This window comes from Danio rerio, chromosome 16 (assembly GCF_049306965.1).
Source record: "Danio rerio strain Tuebingen ecotype United States chromosome 16, GRCz12tu, whole genome shotgun sequence".
NCBI lineage: Eukaryota > Metazoa > Chordata > Actinopteri > Cypriniformes > Danionidae > Danio > Danio rerio.
The window spans coordinates 49241639-49263382 of record NC_133191.1 but is presented as its reverse complement, the minus strand read 5'-3'; the positions used below and the strand labels follow the sequence as shown (position 1 = coordinate 49263382).

The window sequence follows — 21744 nt, the reverse complement described above, 5'->3', positions numbered from 1 at the left end:
TATACAGTGTGTCACTGTGTACTCCATGTTTTTCCAAGTGCCTAAACGGCTCTCTGTCGCCCTCTCTTGGCAGTGTCCAAGAAACACGGTAAGCTGATGGGCTTCCTGCGCACCTTCATGAAGTCCAGACCCACCAAACAGAAGCTGAAGCAGAGAGGAATCCTGAAGGAACGAGTGTTCGGCTGCGACCTCGGCGAGCATCTGCTCAACTCTGGCCTAGATGGTACTGATGCAGTATAGATAGAAACCTTGGTAAAAGTGTTGCATCTGAATGTGTAGTGATATTTCTGTGGTCAACCTTCAGTGCCACAGGTCCTGACGAGCTGCTCAGAGTTCATAGAGAAGCACGGTGTGGTGGACGGCATTTACAGACACTCTGGTGTGTCCTCCAACATACAGAAACTCAGGTGAGTGTATGTTAATGTTCTGTTCAGGGGTTTGTACACTTTATTATGGAACTGTGTAAATAACAGTGAGCCTTAAAGTCAACTAAAAACAAAATTTAGACCGAAGATTATTTCATTTACTGATGTACAAGTTTTAATAGTATGTGTCTCCTACACTGCCCTGTACAATTAACCCTTGTGTATTGTTCAGAGTTCATGGCTGTTTTTCGCCCCATTTACTCCGCTATAACCATTTTTTTTATTGTAAAGCTGTGACACCATATAATCATGCATTCTTGATTGTTGGTGGTTTTTCCTGTTGGGAAGAGGTACAACTTTTACTGTTCACCATCATAGCTCACCGTTTACTAATGCATTATTAACATCCAAATTTATACTTGTTAACATTAGTTAAAACTCCGGTTTCCCCCACAAGTCCAAAAACATTTTGTATAGGTCAACTGGGTAAGCTAAATTGTCCGTAGTGTATGTGTGTATGTGAGTGTGTATGGTAGGGATGGGAAGATTAACCGATATGTATCGATACGCGGTCATGCGCGTGCACGATGCGAGTGCATCGGTAGAGCAGCAGAGGATGAATGAAATTTTGGAAGCAAATTGAGATGCATCGGTTTTTGCGAGATGCATCGGTTTTTCCAAGATACAGCTTATATTTTTAAGATATAATGTATTTTTTATTTATTAGCAAGTGTTGTCAACCTGTTTTTGGCGCATTATTTAATCGACCTACATAAAGTATGCCTTAGCAACGGACTTGCGGATGTGTACACTTACACTACAACTCAGAGTATCAGGTGTGCGGATGAAGCTAGTGGAGCGCCCTCAGAAAGCGTGAGAAGCAAAACAAATATTTTATTCCCCACTGAGTTTTAAATCTAAAGTATGGCAACATTATGGATTTTGCAAAAAAGATGGACGACTTTTTAGGACAGATGCAATTTGCAAAATGTGCCGCGCATCTGTAAAATACACGGGCAGTACGACTAATCTGAAATCTCACTTGAAGCGGCGACACGGTGTTGTTGTGGAAGCATCTTCCAGTGTTCCTTCATCCCCGGCTTCCTGCTCTGCTTCAACTGTAGCTACCAGCTCCAAAAGTGGTGAGAAAAGCATTGCAAGTTTTCTCCATGCGCAACAGTTCTGCTCGCTCTACGCCAATAACGAATGCTATTGCATTGTTCATCTGCAAAGATATTCAGCCTAGTGTCACGGAGAACAAAGGTTTTAAACACCTCCTCCTGTTAATTTTTATTTATTTATATTTTTATTAGCCTGTTGTTTACAGTGACAGTGATGTTTCAAAGCAGCATAACACTGCTAGTTCACGACCTTAGGTTTTGAATATTCAGTGGCACAATATATCTTTGTAAAACTTGTTTTCATAGTTGAAAGGTTAAATCACAATTCTTGTTGTGCAATGCTAAACCTTTATGTTGAAAGAGTGCAAATATATACATTTATAATATATATTGCACTTATACATTCTGTTTATCTTGAAAATACTTAAATAATATGTGCTATGGGTTCTAAAATGGCCCTCTACTGTAAACTGACACTCTGGCTCTGAGAGAAAAGCCAGTTTGTAAAAAAAGTCTTGGTTTTGCTTTGTTAATAAATAATCAAACTCATTCAATGGCACAGCATCCTTTCTTACATCATCTCATAAACTTGATCCAATTAGTTAGTGCTGAATTATCGCATTGTATCGTGATATGGGTGTGAATCGTATCGTGTTGCATCGCAATATGTCACAAATGTATCGCTAATATATCGGATCGTATTCTTTGTATCGAGATGCGTATCGGATCGGCATTATAGCTTAGATGCCCAACCCTAGTGTATGGATGTTTCCTAGTAATGGGTAGCAGCTGGAAGGGCATCTGCTGTGTAAAACACATGCTGGATAAGTTGGCGGTTCATTCCACTCTGGCTACCCCAGATTAATAAAGGGACTAAGCCGAAAAGAAAATGAATAAATGAATGAATAACAGTGTACCACAGGACTTTTTATTAACTAGCATGAACACATACTGTCATAAATGTATTGTTCATGTTAGTTAATGCATGAACTAATAAAACCTTGTTGTAAAGTGTTACCCAAACATTTAAGGTACTGTACAAGTCATGTTTATAATGTAGTGTAGTGTAGTTGATGCTGTTTATATCTGACATATGACAGTGACTTCTGTTCTCTTGAATTTCATCCCGATCAGGCATGAGTTTGACAGTGAAAACGTTCCAGACCTGACAAAAGATGTGTACATGCAGGATATTCACTGCGTCGGCTCGCTCTGCAAACTCTACTTCCGAGAGCTGCCCAATCCATTGCTCACATACCAGCTTTACGACAAGTTTGCTGTAAGTCATTCTGTCTCTAGCAGATATAAGACCAAGGGATGATGTACATTTCACTTATGAAAACGCATTACAAGAGAAAAGTTTTTCTAAATTGCAATAATAATTCACTCTATTGCTTTTGCTGTATTAATTACTGATTAATATATGCAGCCTAGGCTATGTTTTAAAATGACTAAGCAAACTGTGTCCTTGTCTGTCCAGGAATGTATGGGAGAAATGACGGAGGAAGAGAGAATGGTGAAAGTGCATGATGTTATCCAGCAGCTTCCTCCTCCGCATTACCGGTAAACCCAACACTGGCACTGAGGTGAAACTGCAGAGTGACAGGAAGAGCAGTGTTTTCTGACCATAAGCTGTGTGTTTGTGTCTCTTTCAGCACTTTGGAGTACCTCATCAGACACCTGGCCCATTTGGCCACCTGCAGTGCAGAGACGAACATGCACATAAAGAATCTGGCCATTGTCTGGGCCCCCAATCTGCTCAGGTAACTCCTATGTCTATCTGTAAATATGAACTGACAGATGTTTTGTTTTGTATTTTGGCTTGTTTTGTTTAGTTTTGTGTTTTTAATTTTATTTAGTTTAGTTTTATGTTAGTGTATTTTTGATTTATTTAAAAAATGTTTTATTTTGATTTGTTTTCTTTTTTTTCATTTGTTTTGTTTAGTTTTGTGTTTTTTTATTTTGTATAGTTTAGTGTATTTTTTTATTTATTTAAAAAAATGTATTTTCATTTGCTTTCTTTTGTCCTTTGTTTTGTGTTTAGTTTTATTGTGTTTTTAATTTTATTCACTTTAGTTTTAGTTTAGTTTTTTTAACAATTTTTTTGTTCCTTTTTTCCCTTTAGTTTTGCTTTTAGTTTTTAGTTTTGTTATTTTATTTTATTTTTTATTTTATTGTTTTGTTTTAGTTTTTTTTATTTTTGATGATTTATTTTAAAAATATGTTTTATTTTGTTTTCTTTTTAGTTTAGTTTTTATTTATTTATTTAGTGCTTTGAAATGTTATTTTATTGCTTTCAATTTTCAATCAGCATTAGCTTAATAAGGTTAATATATTTTAAGCAGAAAATGTTACGTATTATTGACATGTCTCTCCTGCATTTGGCTCTACTTGATTCTCATTGGTTAGTGACCAATATACTTGTTGCTTATTGTTCTTTCACCGTATTCTTATTTTTTTAATGACAATTAATTGTTAATATTTATTTGTTAGTTTATATTTTTTGCAGCCACAATATTATTCAAAATCAGTTGCTTAAAGTTCCAAACAAGCTATTTCTTTATAATAGATTATGTAATAATAATAACAATATTAATAATAATAACAATTATTATTATTATTATTATTATTATATTAACATACAATTCTTTTTTTATTTTTTGTAAAATTTGATAAAATAATGGATTTGATCTAAAATGTTGAAGCCTGATTATTTTACAGTATTATTATCAGATATAGGTGTTTCTAAAATAGTTATGTGTTGGTAAAAAAATTCTAAATAATCTTTCTACTAAATAGAATATCAGTGTGGTTTGTTTTTGTCTTAGTTTGTCACAGCTGGACTTAACTAAATTCATGTCAAAGAGCTCAAACCAGACTTCTTGAATTTGAAAACAAATCTGCTGCTGTTCTGTTTCAGGTCCAAAGAAATTGAGGCAGCAGGTTTAACCGGCGCAGATCCTTTTAAAGAAGTGCGCATCCAGTCTGTCGTGGTGGAGTTTCTGCTCAGCAATGTGGAAGTTCTGTTCAGTGACTCTTTCACTTCTGTCGGACGCTTCAATGCAGGTATGAAAACAACCAGAAAAACAACAAATGTGTTCTGCCATAGCTGGGCCTGTTCCATGAAGTTGTATGAGCTGGCTATCCAGTTTAGTTTGCGCTGATCCTGGGTTTTAGGTAACATGAAGGAAGCTCTGCTTTATTCAATTTTGTCCCCATGTCATTATAGAGCAGCTGAGCTACCTTCATGGTACCTAAAACCCAGAATTGGTGCAAACTAAATTGAATCTCTGATCAGTAAACAATTCGTTCAGCCCAGTGTCTTCAGAACTTTTTATTAAACATTCAGTGATGCAGTCAGTGAAGCTTAGTATTCCTGCTATAGCAGCAGTATTTTAAGGCAGAAAAAAAAGTGTAAAAAAAAGAATGCTGTTGCCTTCAAAGATGTTTCACCAGCAGTACTTCAAATACACATGAAACCGAAAATGTCTGTTAAAACAATATAGTAGCAAATGCACCTGACATTATGTTTACTCTGGCTTGTTTTGATGATCAAGTTGCCAGATATTATGATATTTTTGTTGTCTTTCCTTTATCATCCTCTACCATTTCACCACTGTTTTCTTCCCCTCTGAGATGCAGCTTCTGCGAGCAGACCTGTGACTTCCTCTCTTTCCCTTTTCATCTTTTATGACACAATACGAGCCACTAATGGGTTATCATAATGAATTTAATATAATAGGGCTGGGCGACATGACTCAATTAATTATTGCACCGGTGCTTTTTCATGATGATATTGTGATGTTATATTTAGACTTTTGATGACGTTTACAGTACTTTAGTAAGCTTTGATGCAATCAGCACGTTCTTGATTTTCCGTTTTATTATGTACAGCTTACAGATGGTAATGTATGTATTTCTCCTGAAATGCTTTAAAATAATGATGCTTTCTTTTATTTTATGCAAAAGAACAATTATTTCAACCAAAAACCTGGCATAGGGTTTAATTTAAGATGTAATATGCAAATAAAAAGAAAAATACAATCAAGTAATTAATGTATATTTGCAATAGTGCACACAGTTAACCAAAAAAAGAGCAGTTATAGTTATTTGCATCAATCAAGCAATTTGCATAATCACAGTAATTTTTTAATGAAAAAGAAATTAAATATGGAAAATCTCATATTGCTATTTATTAGAAATGTCATCTGAAAAACTTATATCTTGATTATAGTGACCAAAATGATCAGTATTATCAAACTGTCACATACTTAAGTGAAGTAAACAAACACATTTTTTGACAAACTAACTAGCTATTTTTGTAGCAAACAACATGGATACCTGCATCTTGGATTTGCACACTTATGTTTGTACTGCTTCATGTACCTTGCTTTTATAGGTTCATATGTGTAATGAGCCGGGTTGCAACAGAGGTGAGGATCCAAATGCAGTTTATTAAGAGAATCGTCAAGCTGGCAAAGGTCAAAACGGGGACAGACAGGACCATGTAGATAATCCAAAAGCTTAGTCAGTGTACAGGCGAATGGTCGGGATTGGCGGTAAAACAACGTCAATAGTAAAACTAAGCAAAGGTCAAAAACGCGGGAAGACAAGGAAACGCTTCATAATGCTCACTAACAGTTGACTTAGCAAGTCTGTGTCTGTGTGTGTGCTGGGTTTATAGTCTGGATAATCAGTTCTCACGAGCTACAGCTATGTGTTTGTAACCTGGGCCAGGTGTGTAAGTGCAGGGAATGATTGGATTTGTAGTTCATTTCAGTGGCTAAATTGTAGTCTGGATGGTTTCCAGCAATCTGCAAAACCTAGATCACTGAAAAGGGTATAAACGCAGGTCAGAGCCAGCTCTAAGTGGGTGGGACTTGAGCTCCAAGTGAGTTGGCCTGGAGCTCCAAGTGGGCTGTACAAATCTGGAGTTTTTATGTATTCAATGTCTTGTACATGACTTGGAGTCCAATATTGTGCTTTATGAATGCCTACACCTACCTCAACCCTAAACCCAACTTCACAGTAACCTGATGTGTTTTATTAAAATCTGCTCCACCTACACCACTTAAACCCAACATACTTGTGGTTTAAGTCCCTCCTATTTGCAGTGTAATTTCTCCCACTCAGAGATCTGGCGATCGTGACAATATGATTTTCTTAAGCAGTGTATTGTTTATTAAAGCTGCCCTTGGAAACCTACCTCACACAGACCCATGTTGTTTTTCACAAAATCATACAAGCTGCTTTAAAAACCCCAAAATAATCGTGTGATTTGTAAATTCTGACTGATATCAAGATCTAATTTTGTACTGGGTATTCTCAACAGTGTGCAGCACGCACTAGAAATGAAAGGTCTAAATATGTTTAAATATATAGTTATTAAAGTCTATATAAACATACATTTACACTGCAGTCTTTCACTATTAGCTAATCACCATCTTGCAAGATTTTTTGTGAGTTTACAACATGGTGAAAGTCAATCACGGATTTAACGATAATGAAAATTTAATAGAGCTATACTAACCATCACATTATTTATCATGGTTTACCTTAAAATTACCTAAAAATATTTAGATCCTTGAGTAAAACCTCTGTCATTTTACACTTTCAAATTCCTTGAAAATAATTTCACAGTGATGAATATTTAATGTCTCCCAGCCCTAATATAAAAGCATTTCTTTCTTGTAATGAATCTGTCATTATGTGCTTTGTTAATGCGTCACAGTGGAATATGTTTACAGTGGCCTCACCCATGTGTAAGTGAGCTGTGTGTTTTCATAGCGTCACGAGGGGCCGAACACAAGATCTCACGGCAGCCACGAACACGCCTGGTCAGTCTTCAGGAGGCCAGGGACGAGTCCTGTTTCTCGGACCCCTCTGATCTGGACCCAGAGCTGCGCCGCTATTCTATGATTTGAGATACAGACTAACTCTCTACAGTGGACCTTGACTCAAATCACAGTCTGTTCTGCTGGGGAAAAGAAAAAAAAACAACGGAACTGGCCATGCACACATTATTTATACATCTACTCTACTGTATCCGCTTGTTCAGTCATGACGTATCGAATATTGCTTCCGGGTCCAAGCCGATAATCTAAAATATTCGTTTATGACCGCTTTTTAGTCATATAACACATTAAAGTGATTCGTAAATCATAGTGTACACAACAGTCTGTGCACTTGTGGCATCACAGACATCAATATTTTAACTAAATTAATCATCAACTAAATTAATTATTATTGTTAAATTAGATTAATTTAACAATATTTCACAAAATTAATCATTTTCTGGCTGTCTGATATTAGGCAGGATTTTACATACAGTTGAAGTCAGAATTTTTAGCCCCCCGTTTATTTTTTCCCAAATTTCTGTTGAACAGAGAAGATTTTTTTCAACATTTACAAACACACAAGTTTTAATAACTCATCTCTAATAACTGATTGATTTCATCTTTGCCATGATGACAGTAAATAATATTTGACTAGATATTTTTCAAGACACTTCTGTACAGCTCAAAGTGACATTTAAAGGCTTAATTAGGTTAATTAGGTTAACTAGGCAGGTTAGGGTAATTAGACAAGTTATTGTATAATGATGTTTTGTTCTGTAGACTATCAGAAAAAATATATAGAATAAAGGGGCTAATTTTTTGTCCTTAAAATGGCTGTTAAAAAATTAAAAACTGCTTTTATTCTTACCAAAAGAAAACAATTAAGACTTAATTAAGACAGAAGAAAAAATATTATCAGACATACTGTGTAAATTTCCTTGCTCTGTTGAACATAATTTGGGAAATATTTAAAAAAGAAAACAGAATTCAGAGGGGGGCGAATAAGCCTGACTTCAACTGTGTATATGTATGTATGTATGTACGTACATATGTACGTATATACTTATGTATGTATGTATATGTATATATAAGGATCATGATTTTTGAAAGTATTACAGTACATCGCTTTATAAACGTTTATTATTAGCATTTTGTTGAGCCTCCCCAAATAGTTTGATAGAGCGGTTGGATCCAGAAGCCACTTTGTGTGACGTCAGACTTAACATGCGGGTGTATAAACTGCAAACGTTCTGGAAAATCTTTTTTTTGTTTGTTTATTATAGACATCCATTTAAAAAACTGAATGTGTGGTTTAGCTTGGTTTCAGGAGGTCAAAACTAGGTTCATCAACTAGTAGAACAGCTGATCAACTGTTTGGAAATTTTGATGATGCCAAGCTAGACGTGGGAATCTTATTTGTTTTATTCGAGCAGTGATACTTTTCACTATATATTCACATTTGTAGTATATTTGTGACACTGGATTAGATCAAATTTTTTTATGTATTTATTTTTTTCTTATGCCAAAATCATTAGAATATTATAAAAAGTTCTTGGTCCATGAAGACCTCTTTTGTAAATTTGTCATTATAAAATATATAAATGCAATATTTTGGATTAATTGGCATTAATAAGCACTTCGTTTAGACATTTAGACAACTTTAAAGGTAATTTTCTCAATATTATTATTATTTTTTTGGAACTCTCAGATTCCAGTTTAGTCTTAAATATTTCCATTTCCTACCAAAATATACATCAATGGAAAGCTCATTTATTCAGCTTTAAGGTGATGTGTGAATCTCACATCTCACTTATGATTGCTTTTGTTGTCCAGGGTCACATTTATATTTGTAATATTCGCCATCATTATCTGCTTACACTACCATTTCAAACTTTGGGGTTTGTATGGTTTTTATTAGGTCTTTTATGATAAAAATATTATCTATTTATATTGTTCTTTTAATTTTTTTAAAGGTTACCACAAGAATACTAAGTGAAAAGATGTGCGTAAATGCCAACATTAAGAAAACAGCATTTTAGAATTGTTTTTGAATGATGTGACACCACAAACTGATAAAATAAATGCTGAAAATGCATTAATACTGCATTTAATTTTAAAATGAATCAAATTGTCAAAATATTGTATACATTTTTATAATAATCCCAATATATTTTAATATCAAAATTGCATTTTTTTCAGTATTTTTGATAAATAAATGCTTTTAAAACTTAGCAACCTCAAACTTTAGTGGTGGTGCATGTCATTAAGAATGTAATATATCTATGTGGTTGGATTATTTCATGACAGCTGTTTTCTTTCTTAGACGGCTGATGTAAATGACATTTTAAACTTGTATAGCATACTGGTGAATGTAAGGCAATAAATACTTTCCTATCTTTATTGATCTTTTTTTGTTGTTGTTGGAGAAGAAAGTAAATCTTAAACACACTGCTTATGATCGCTGCTAATAGATTTTTCCCTCATATAAAGTTGATTTTCATTAGCTAAGACAATCATTTTGGAAAATAATTTTGTAAGATGAATCCGTGGAATAGGATGGATGTTATTTAAATGAGCGATATTTTCTGTTATATAAACTCAGAGACTTTCAGGTATATAGCGATATGTTATCTGTTTGCGAATATTCAACTCAGAGACTTAACAGCAGGTAAAGTGTCACTTAATTTGTTTTCTTTATGCTAGCTTTTATTTGTATTAATCTTATGCATCTTCTATGAATTAACTTCTATGAATTCTATGCATCTTCTATGAATTAACTTAATAAGTTAATTCATCCTCAATATCGCTCTTGAGCAAACAGCTTCTACATGTCACGCACATCAAGCTTTACAGTATTTATCTTGAGATGCTTAAACTTGATACTTTTGCAGGCTTTGTACTGGATTCTTCAATGCGTCTGATGTCCCGGACATTATAGGCTTGCTGAGGCACGCACACACACACAAAAAAACTCTACACAAATATACAGACACCACCATCTAGCCATGCAACTTTAATTTCAGATGTTGCATTTGGAAGTGTGTCAAATCATAATGTAAATAGAATTATGTAATAAGTTTTCTTAATATTGCCACAAGAGGCTCTTTGAGTTGCATTACAGTACCTGAATTGACATGGTATTGAAGAATGCAGCTCTCACTAAGCCCTTGCAAACATATTAATGTACGATGGTGTACTTGTGTAGAGTTTTTGTTACCTTAAGATTTTGTGAACCTGTCATCTGTTGACCAGCAATTGAATTTCTTCAACGAGCTTGTTGCAAGTACGAGCTTGTATGTAGACGTCTAAAGCTTTAAAGGAGCAGATGTTGTTGTTTTTATGCTTGGGTGTCTTGTCAGTTGCCATGTGTCATGTTAAATTGATTATATTTGTTGATGATCGCTGTGCTCTTTGCTCTGCATTTACTCGCTTTTATCCTTTGGCTTCATGGATCTGAATCTAAATCTTTTTCTTGCATTTGTTTTCTGACTTGACAGCACGACAGTCCCTGACCAGGCCCAAGTCGTTTGTATCCACCAGGCTCCTGTCTCTGGAGGAGGCGCAGGCTCGCACACAAGCTCCCCTTCTCCTTCAGGGATCTCCTCACCATGCTATTGGCCAGTTCCACACTGTACTGGACCTGCCTGTCGACAAGTGGGTCTATTGTTTGATTGGTCACGCTTTACAATAAGGTTTTATTAGTTAATTATTTACTAACATAATTAACAACATTTATGGATCATTTATTAATCAAGTTCAATATTTAGTGCATTATTAACATCCAAATTCAAGCTTGGTAACATTCTTTTGATTGATGATATGGTAAAAAAAACTTGTTTCTATTAGAAGGAAAAGAGGGATGAAGGTGCGGAAGTCAGCGGGTGGAAGCTGGAAGACATTTTTTGCCATTGGGAAACCTGGGGCTGTAGGTCGACGCAAACCCGCCAGGATCACCTCTCTATTTCAGCCCACTACCTCTCATGCAGGTAAACCAGACATTTCACTCGTTATGTATATTCATAAATATATGTTTAAGTTATTGTACGATTTGCACGTCATATTGAAAGAAGATGATTTTTAGAGCTTTATGTGTACTTTAGGTTGCAGGGTGGACAGTGTGACGCTCAGGTCTGCGAAAAGTGAGGAGTCGCTGTCCTCTCAGCACAGTGGAGCAGGTTTGAAGGACATCTGGACACTTTAATGTCTTAGGGTGCTTTCACACCTACACTTTTGTTTCGGAACGTATCTCGTTTGCCCAGTTAGCGCGGTTCGTTTGGCATATGTGAACAGGGTAATCGCTCCGAGATCGCTTGAATGAGGTGGTCTCGGCTCGATTGAAACGAACCCTGGAGCGGATCGATTGCAGTGAGAAAGCGATCCGATCCGAGTGTGGTTATATCACTGTTTTTTATGGATATGTAATAGGCTTACGGCTATATGAAGAGAGAATTATGAGTATGGCGGGAAGTTTCGTGAGTTTCCGGATGCCTGCAAACGAGTGATGATCTCCCGGTAATCTCACGTCTCCCTCACGGTCCTCAAATAGGCTACGTCGCGCACCCTTCTCACCCCTCCCCACCGCGTCTCTCCTCAGACACGTCACGCGCGCGCACCCTGTCAATCACCACCAAACCAATACCTCTCCTGACAGCTAAGCGGGACGCTGCAAAATAAACCCTGACACTTTGACCAATATAAGGAGTTTACTCGCACGTGACTTGTTTTAGCTTTTTTGGTCCGATTAGAAACTTTGCAGTGTGAAAGCAAATCGCTCCAAGAGCAAAGAGCAACAATGTAACACAGGTGTGAAAGCACCCTTAATTAAACATTTTGGTATAAGTGTAGGTGTGTGTGTGTGGGTGTGTGTGTGTGTGTGTGTGTGTGTGTGTGTGTGTGTGTGTGTGTGTGTGTGTGTGTGTGTGTGTGTGTGATAATAATTAATAATTTAATAACTATTTTATTATATTATATTTATATTTTATGTATTATATTATATTTTATATTGCATAATTGAGATTATATATGAGCAATTCCATGCAAAAATAAAATTTCACCAAAAAAAAAAAAAAAAGTTTTCACCAAAATACGAAAACCTTTTTACAGTACTTTTAAAAATACTCAAAAAAAGTCTCTGTCAATGTTTTAAAACTATATTATTTAATTTACAAAAATCACACAAGTGGCAATTTCACATCTGTCACATCCATAACGACACTTTCTCCTCATAAATGCAAAAATATTAAATAAAATAAAACCAATCATGTTTGTTCTATAATGAGACAACTCATCCTTTTGATTATCATTGCTTCTTTTGAGTTTGCAGTTTAATTCACAGAATTTCTACAGTGTGTTGTATACTGTAAACTCGCAGACCTATTTGTTCACATCCATAACACATGTTTATTTTCCTCATTTAAAGTACAAAACATGTTTACAGATTGATATTTTTCTGGTTCCTTAACTCTGTGGTCAGTTGTTTTGGAAAATATAAACAGATATTTCAATATAATGTTAGCATATACCTTCTCTGTGAATATATATTTTGGGTTTTAACTGCAAATGTCACATAACGCTGGATATATATATATATATATATATATATATATATATATATATATATATATAGAGAGAGAGAGAGAGAGAGAGAGAGAGAGATTGGCTTAGACTGACAGTGTAAGAAGTACTTATTAAATGCAAACTTTTAAATGCCAGTAGATTTGTCGATGCAAAAATACTGGATATATATAATTAAGGTAAAACTAATGTGCATGTTTTCCCCTCAGGTCAAGGCAAGATTCAGCGGTTACGGAGACCTCGCTCCAGCAGTGACGGTCTCTCTCTGGCTGCCTCTGTGGATCCGCAGCTCCTTCCCCAAAACTCCCCATCCAAAATCCACCCGAGCCGCTCCTACGACAGCCTGCTGCCAGAGGAGACCCGTGATGCTGATGAGGAAGAGGAAAACGAAGACGAAGAGGATGAGGAGGGTGTGTACATGCTGCCTGATTTCTCCCAGGAACCACCCTCTTCATGGATAACGGAGGATGTCATTGACTTTAGCCCAACCTTTCTGGAAGATGGGCCAATAGGGTTGGGGGGCACAGGCGGAGCTCCAAGTGGTAGAGAGTCTCCTCCTGCGGCCGCACCCCCTCCATACCGCTGTCTGAGCCATCAGGGCCACCATGCCCGCTCTGGAAGCCAGCGCTCGATCACTGAAGATCCAGACTCTGTTCTTAACCAGTCTGAAGCCGCAGCCCGCAGGAGTTTGATCCTGGCTGCAGCAGCTCCGCCTCAGCAAGTGTTCTGCCAGCACAGGCCGTCTAATGCCCCTGCAAACACAACCCAGTCGGGCGAGTCAAATTTAAGCCCGTCCCATGCCCAGACGCCAGCTCCAGCAACCTCTGCACCCCCTTCTCAGCCCCCTCAGGAAAGGCGCTCCTTTACACGTAAAGTGGTTCATGCACTTTCACCAAAAGCGCCAAAATCTCCTCCTCTGGACATCTCGGATCCCATCGCCATCAGTGTTCCTGCCAAGGTGAATCATTTATGAGCATATATGTTGATTTAGCTCGTACCTCTTTGTGTTGTGGTAGTACTTAGAGTAATTCCTTTAAAAGGTCAAGTCTATCTCAGTTTAATGTGCAGAGAGTTTTGCAGTTTTATATGAGTTTTTATTTTGATGACTATTTTTTTTAATTTACTGTAAATTTTATTCAGTTTTAGTTTTTTTTTCTTTAATGGATTTGTTAGTTTTTATTTAGTTTTTATTTTAAAAACAAATTTCTATGTAGTTTTGGTTTCAGTTCTAGTGTTATCCAGAGCAAAGTTCAGTGTTTGCACAGCTTATGTTAACTCTTGTGGAAAGCTCTTAGTAAAAAAAAATAAAAACGTTTCTACAAAGACTAAATCTGAAACCACACAGATATAACAAATACAAGTAAAAATGATGAAGAATTAAGACAAACTTCCCTATATTATAGAACATTTATGTAGATCAGGGGTGGCCAACCCTGTTCCTGGAGAGCCACCTTCCTGCAGATTTCAGTTGCTACCCATATCAAACACACCTGAACCAATTAATTAGGACCTGAACACCACGTGATAATTACAGGCAGGTGTGTTTGATATGGGTTGCAACTGAAATCTGCAGGAAGGTGGCTCTCCAGGAACAGGGTTGGCCACCCCTGATGTAGATAAACATGTCTACCTTTACATGTCTAAAAATTTAAACAATAGAGAAAAATAATAATCTTGTGCTAAACTGATGTGTTTGGCGTAAATGTTCCATCTACAGTTATATGTCTAAGCCAGGGGTGGCCAACCCATATCAAACACACCTGCCTGTAATTATCACGGGGTGTTCAGGTCCTAATTAATTGGTTCAGGTGTGTTTGATATGGGTAGCAACTGAAATCTGCAGGAAGGTGGCTCTCCAGGAACAGGGTTGGCCATCCCTGGTCTAAGCAGTCACAGGTCAGATTTGACACCTCAGAATGATTATTATCATTTACTGTCGAATTATTATTTTATTTCCATTAACTATTTTTTTGACCAATCTTTTTAGTCTTAATTTTAGTTTTCATTAACTAAAATAACCTTGCAGAGAACAATATAGTAACTGTTTTAACTTTGAAGGTTTTGGAAATGATTGGTGGACGAGCTGGTGAATTGCAATCTGGACTTCCAAGCAGTGGACCTCCTCAGCCACCCCAGATGATATCTATGCTCCTGAGGTCATGTGACTTTCAGCTCACTGAAAGCTGCCAGCAAGAGCTCAGCAGTAAGTTGGGCCCCATCGCCAAGATCAAGGGTCCAAGTGAGTACACATTCTGTCATATTTCCTATCATTTCCAATAGTATCTGGATGCAGCTTTTATGGTGCAAGCTGAGATTGCATCACTCAGCGATGCAATGTCAGACACAATGTACTCAATGGAGTGAGTGACGTTACTGTGACGGGTAGGGTTAGGGGTGGGGTTAGGTGAGCGCATTACAAAGCATTGGATGCAGCTCAGATTGCACTGCACCAGGTCTGCATCCAGGCCCCTCTCATAATTTCAAGTAGTTTTCCCCAAATATTCCTTGTTTATTTTATTGCACACTTATGAGAGAATTTACAACCACAAACATTTTCTTTTGGACCCTGTTTGGAGCTTTTTGTTTAATGTTATAGTAGTTTAGTATTATAATAGTCTATAGTTCATTTTCAAATGTCTTTATTCCTAAATAAAATGTTATTAAATTCTTTAATTTATTTTAGGTATCTTGGGTCCTACTGGTGTTCCCCTTCCATCACAACAGCCCCCTGCTCCTCCTCCCAAGAATCCTGCACGCCTCATGGCTCTAGCTCTGACTGAAAGTGCCAACAAGGCACTGCGGCAAGGTGCCTCCCCTCCATATCGCCCCCGTCAGAGTGCAGCCTCCCCTGAGAAAGACATCCGCTTTCAGAGGTCACTCTCTGCTGATGCAGGAGCTCTGCTGTCCTCTGATCCTAATCAGATCTATTCCACAGTGCGACCCTTATCTGTGTGGAAGACTGAAGGTGGTGATGGGGATGATGAAGAGGACGATGAAGGAGCTGCCGCTGAAAAGGCTGCAGACAAATCACATGGTACAGAGCCAAGATCTCCCCCTGGGCAGGACATTGGGACTCTGTCTTCTAACAGCTCAGTCTCTGACTCTGGGACAACCAATTCTGAGTTATCAGCTGCCAGTTCCTCTGAGGACAATGAGCGAACCCCAAGCCCCATTTACAAGAATGAAGAACCAACTTCTCCACCACAGCCCTTAATATCCAGCCCGCCCTCCTCATCTGACCTAGTTCCTTCACAGAGAAAACCCCCAGCATATGGCCGCCAATTTTCTGCACCACAGCTTCAGCAGGAGAAGTCCAGCGGCCCATCTAAACCTGCCACCCAACCACACACTCAGCTCCTACACTCCAAATCAGAGAGCTCTCCTCTAGCCCAGGTACGAGCCTTCCAGCCCACTCGCCCTAAAGTGCCACCCAAACCCCCTGATCTTGCACCCTTAAGGGCTCCTCTCTCTCAGACTGACCGGCATGATTACATGCGTCGCTCCTTAGATGCCAGTCGCATTCGACGATTGGCAGGACCTCAGCAGGTGAACACACCACTTTCCAGAGCCTTCTCGGAGCGCATCAGCAGCACCTCTGACATGCTGTCTCGATATCATGCTGCCAGAATGGCCAGTCAGGCCGCCCAGGTTGCACATCTCCCCCAGCAACAGGCCCAGTCCACTCCAATTAGACCAGTTGTCCCCTCCTCTGAAGACCCATCCAAGATGGAGAACTTCTACTATGAAATTGGTGCACCTGAGCACCCACAAGTGCCACCTAGCTATGCACGCCACAGTTACCAGAATATGAAGCCGGATCTGGAAGGGAACCTCCGGCTCACTGACCCAGCCAATCAAAGGCCTATATCCAGGGGTTACCCTCCTCCCTACAATTCCCAAGGTGCCGGGGGTGGTAGATCTACCCAGCTGTGGTCGTCTGAGGCGACACGAGCATGGGCTGCAGCACACTCTCACTCTCACTCTTTCTCTTTTTCTCATTCTCATCATCGCTCTCAGGATGGATCGTCAGGACATCCTCCTCATCCTCGTCCCCAGCGACAAACATCATCCTCTGTCAGGTTGTCCCGCAGTGAAGTGCATCCCTTACCCGCATCTACTGGATCTTCCACAGGCATGGTGCCTCTGTCTGTGCACCAACGGAGCTTGCATCGCCCCCACCGTTCACCTTCTGCCGACCACACTGCTTCACAGCTTCACCCCTACTTTGAAAACGGGAAGGTGTGCTATCGGTACTTTGAGGCTTCCAGGCCTGAAGACTTGCAATTGAATCTACATGAGCAGGCTGTAGTGAAAACGTCTCAGGCCTCCCCAGTGCAAGGAATCACAAAAGATCAGCCCGAGCCTATTTATGTCAACTACCCCTTCACAAACCCACCAGGATCAGGGGTTAATTCAAAGGGCTGGGCCACTACTGACCTAGATGAAAATGATTATCATGCATCTGAGACGCAAGAAGCACCATCTAAGTCACCACCAGATGACAAGCAAAAGCATTTAGAGCAAGAAAGTCCTACAGCTGACTTTGACAACCCTTCCCAAAATGATCTGTCCTCAGATTCCAAAATGATCAACATAGCATTGTCAGCCTCCACTGCCATGCATTTCCGTAGCCGCTCAGATCCCCAAAGTGCCAGCTCAGAGACTGCTCATGTCCTGACTGGGAAGGAAATTGCCTCCTTGCTAATTGAAAAACTTGCAGAGGATGAAAGAGAGGGTCCTTCTGTGCCATCCTCTACGTCCTCTTCACCACACATTGAGCACCCTCCAAATCCCTACCCTAGCCAGCATCAGCAACCACCACCTGCATACAATGTGTACACCCCAGGACCCTCTCGAGGGCGCTTTGAAGGTCAGGTGCCACCTAGAGAGGGATCAGGACCTTTCCAACGTCAAGACCCCTTGAGGAGATCTTCCGGAGGCCAGTATAGACAAGCGTTTGACGTCATGCCATCTGGCGACCAAGTCCTTAAGTTTTACAGAAGCCAAGACTTTATCCCAGGTGCCCAGGGAGAAAGCACAACCCCTAATCCTTATCCCCCTAGACCATATTATCAGGACCCCCCATACCCCAACTGGGGCCCACAAGGTCTCCCAGACTCTTCCCACACATGCACTCCACCCACAGTGGCCTTCTCAAACTTAGCACTTGGATCAACAAGAGGATACGCACCGCAGACAGTGGCCAACCAGTATAACCAGTTCCCATACCAGTCAGGGCCAGTGCTTCCTCAGTATCCCAACACACCACGGCGAGATGTTGTACTGGATCCTTCTCTCCGACCTCCAGGGTTGCGGAACCAGAGAGGGCTAAACCGACAGGGAAGCCTGCCGGGACCAAACTGGACCATCCGAACTGAAGGCCAGACCCGTAGTTATTGCTAAAGAGCACAACTGCCACTAAAAGTCCTGTGTCTGTTGACTTAAAATGAGATCATATGAAGTAGACCACTATGTAGAGCACTAGACATCTATGTTTACTGTACAATTGAACACGTTGTGAAAGTAATTGTGTTAACCTCCTCAAGAGGAGAACGAATGTACAGAAACAAAGTGGCATATTTCTTTACAAGTGTTTCAGTCTCAGAAAGACCCCACTGCTGTCCTGCAGTTAGCGTGTGTTGGAGTGGACAAAGGGTACGAGATTAAGGCGTAAAGCAGAAAGGATCAAAGAAGTGAACCATTAAGTGGCTTAGTTATGAAAACATTCCAGAACACACTGTGCTGTCCAGCAGAGGGAGTCAGAGAGGTGCACAGCTGCTATTCCTCTGACAGGATGTTGCTCAGTGGCTAATTTGTTTGAGTTTTTTTTTGCTTTTGGTTTAAAGTTCTTTTAGACCAGAGGTGTCCAAACTCGATCCTTGGGAAACAGTGTCCTGGAAGTTTTGGCTCCAACTTTCTTCAACACACCTGCAAGGATGTTTCTAGAAAGCCTTGTAAGAGCTTGATTAGCTTGCCCAGGTGTGTTCAAATGGGATTGGAACTAAACTTTGCAGGACATCAGTCCTCCAGGACTGAGTTTTGGCACCCCTGTTTTAGACACTAGGTTATGCTGTACAGGGGCACAAGCTTAACATGTCTTTCTTCTCAAAGTACGATAAAAATAACCTCAAGAGATGCTGTTGGTTTTAAAAAACTTTATGAAAATGGCTGTTTTTTTGTTATCTTAAGTTTGTTGGCAGAAATGTGACGTTATTTCCATTTTTAATTGCTTTTGATGTCTCTAAGTTATTGTAAGATTTCATTGTGAAAGTTTTATTTGCCTTTTTAGAATTTGTTTCAAAGAATGTGAAGATTCAGACTTTGACCTTTTTAATGGTTTTAATTTCTTTTAAAGTCTGTGTGAATTTGTATGAGTGTGTGTGTTGTTGAGCACATAAAACACAAAGGGTCATTTCTTTTTTTGTGGGAGGGTGTGTAATTGAGAACGCATATTTCTGAGAGGTACTGTTTTCTGCTCATTCTCAAGTAATGTGTCAGATGATTTGTGTATCAATATTAGTGTTCTAATCCAAAGCAAGTATTTCAGGTAGGTCACGTCACCCTGTGTCACTCCCAGACATCCTTGGGTTTCTGTGAAGGAAGAATCCCAACCTAGCAACATTGAATAACTAGTACTGTTCAACTCAAAACACTGAAGATTTTCAATGCACATAACACTAGTCTTAGAAGACAGTTTTCTGGGCATGGTACTGTCTCAGTGTTTGTAGTACCTGTACGGTAATTCAAAGTCTTGGAAATTTTTCTAAAATGTATTAGAAGTGGATTCTTAAAAAAATATGTTTAGTAATTGGTGCCTTCTATTAAATAATTGCTAGTCTTTTAAATAATCCTTTGCTCTAAAACAATGGTCTCAAACGCCATTCCTGGAGGGCGGCAGCTCTGTATAGTTTATCTCCAACCATGATCAAATAAAGCTGATCCAAATAATGAAGGTGTTCATGAGTCTTTTAAACGCCTCGTATATTTGAATCAGCTGTGTTTGATAGGGTTAGAGTAAAACTGCAGAGCTGAGGTCCTCCAGGAATGGAGTTTAAAACCCATGTTCTAAAATATAGGTGTCAAGCTCGATTCCTGAATGGCCGCAGCTCTACATAGTCTTTCTCCACCCCTAATCAAACACAACTGATGCAGCTAATCAAGGTGTTCAACACTACTAGAGACTATTAAGCAGGTGTGAGTTGGAGATGGTTGGAGTTAAACTAGCTGTGTCCCTCCAGGAATGCAGTTTGAGACTGTTGCTCTAAAACATTCTGTTGGTCTCATACTCACTTCCTGGAGGGCCACATCTCTGCACAGTTTTACTCCAACCTTATCAAACACAGATGATCCAGATAATTAAGGTGTTCAAAAAAGTCATGAACACCTTCATCAGCTTTGTTTGATCAGGGTTGGAGCAAAACTGCAGATCTGTATCCCTCCAGGAATTGACTTTGAGACCATCGATCTAAAAGCAACTATTGAAAATCTTTACCTGAGCCAAGTTGCCCTATTTACAGATTTCCAAAGCTTCGCACTAGTAATTCCTGAGGTGTAAATGAAGAGTGTGTGCGTTTGTGTGTGAGAGAGACACACTGTTTGCATGTCTGTTATCTCAGTTTTGTTTAATACATATCTATGCAGTGAATAACCAAGGGGGATCTGTTCCTTAAAAAAAAAAACACTAAATATTAATGCTACCTATGTATGTCAGCAGACTGTGAGCGTATATGTTCCAGTTGAAGAGGTCATGCATGTGGCTTTGAGGGTATATACTGTACATGTCCAACAATCTCCCCTTCCGCCTTGAACACTTTACGAAAAGGCAGTTGATCCTATTTTGTAATATTTTCAAATATGTGAATAAAACATTGGACACCGTCAGTGACACACCCTGTGGTTTGGTGATTATTCTGTTGGGTTAACTCCACTGGTATTCTCTGAACATTTTCAACACTCACCTGTTTCATCAATGCCTAATCTTTTAAGTCTTGGTGTGCTTCATGCAGGTGAGTGGGATTGACAAACCACCTGTAGAAGACACTGTATTTTCCTCTCCATATTAGTGTTGTCATGATACTGAAATTCCATACCAATCGGTACTGAAATTTGAAAAACTATCATTTGAGCGCGTTCTTAAACATTGCTGATTAGCTATTATGTTTACCTGCTCAACAGAAATGGCTGTGATTGGCTGTGATGGTCATCAGTTCACCAAACTCACCGCTGTTTACTGAGTGTAACAAAAGATACAGCAACACTGGAGTGTTTTAAAGCTATGAAGATCAGCTGGTGTGTTTATAAGCTGACATACGAACAATCCACTGATGAACTGACTGATCTTCTCAGCTTTAAAACTCTCCAGTGTCGCTGTATCTGTTTACACTCAGTAAACGGCGGTGAGTTCCGTGAACTGATGACCCTTACAGCCAATCACAGCCATTTCTGTTGAGCACGCGACCACAATAGTAAATCAGCACTGTTAAAAAAATGCACTCAAATGTTAGCGGGAAATGGACACCTTTAAAATTTTAGTACCGATTCATATCGAATTCCAGTATCGTGACAACATTACTCCATATGCACCCGACACCTTCTTAAAAGCAGATCTTACTTTTTGTAAAACATCATGCAATTTGAATGCCTTCACAGGTGAGTGGGCTTGACAAACCACCTGTAGAAGACACTATATTCGTCTCTATTTTAGTGTTGTCATGATACTGGAATTCGATACCAATCGGTAAAAGTCGCGCTCTCATCAGCTGGTCTGTTTATAAGCTGACATACGAACAATCCCCTGATGAATCAACTGATCTTCTCAGCTTTAAAACACTCCAGTGTTCCTGTATC

General features: G+C 39.1%; 2 protein-coding genes across 14 annotated transcripts in view; one reads left to right on the top strand and one right to left on the bottom strand.

Moving 5' to 3' along the window:
• arhgap33 (Rho GTPase activating protein 33) overlaps positions 1 to 20784 on the top strand; it is a 94973-nt gene extending 74189 nt beyond the window's left edge. For 7 of the 13 annotated variants that reach the window (XM_073926701.1, XM_005158402.6, XM_073926700.1 and 4 more), the window contains 12 exons: positions 74 to 223; positions 305 to 407; positions 2621 to 2765; positions 2967 to 3049; positions 3142 to 3249; positions 4407 to 4552; positions 10821 to 10977; positions 11170 to 11309; positions 11424 to 11498; positions 13107 to 13855; positions 14956 to 15136; positions 15581 to 20784. In XM_073926701.1, coding sequence (XP_073782802.1) covers positions 74 to 223; positions 305 to 407; positions 2621 to 2765; positions 2967 to 3049; positions 3142 to 3249; positions 4407 to 4552; positions 10821 to 10977; positions 11170 to 11309; positions 11424 to 11498; positions 13107 to 13855; positions 14956 to 15136; positions 15581 to 18300 — 4757 coding nt within the window. In that variant the 3' untranslated portion in view covers positions 18301 to 20784. Of the gene's footprint in view, positions 1 to 73; positions 224 to 304; positions 408 to 2620; positions 2766 to 2966; positions 3050 to 3141; positions 3250 to 4406; positions 4553 to 7273; positions 9723 to 10820; positions 10978 to 11169; positions 11310 to 11423; positions 11499 to 13106; positions 13856 to 14955; positions 15137 to 15580 lie in introns of those variants that run through there. The other 6 variants (XM_073926702.1, XM_073926707.1, XM_073926705.1 and 3 more) reach the window with 1 other exon arrangement.
• The window catches only part of LOC141378312 (uncharacterized), a 95345-nt gene that overhangs the window by 38204 nt on the left and 35397 nt on the right, over positions 1 to 21744 (bottom strand). The window lies entirely within an intron of this gene.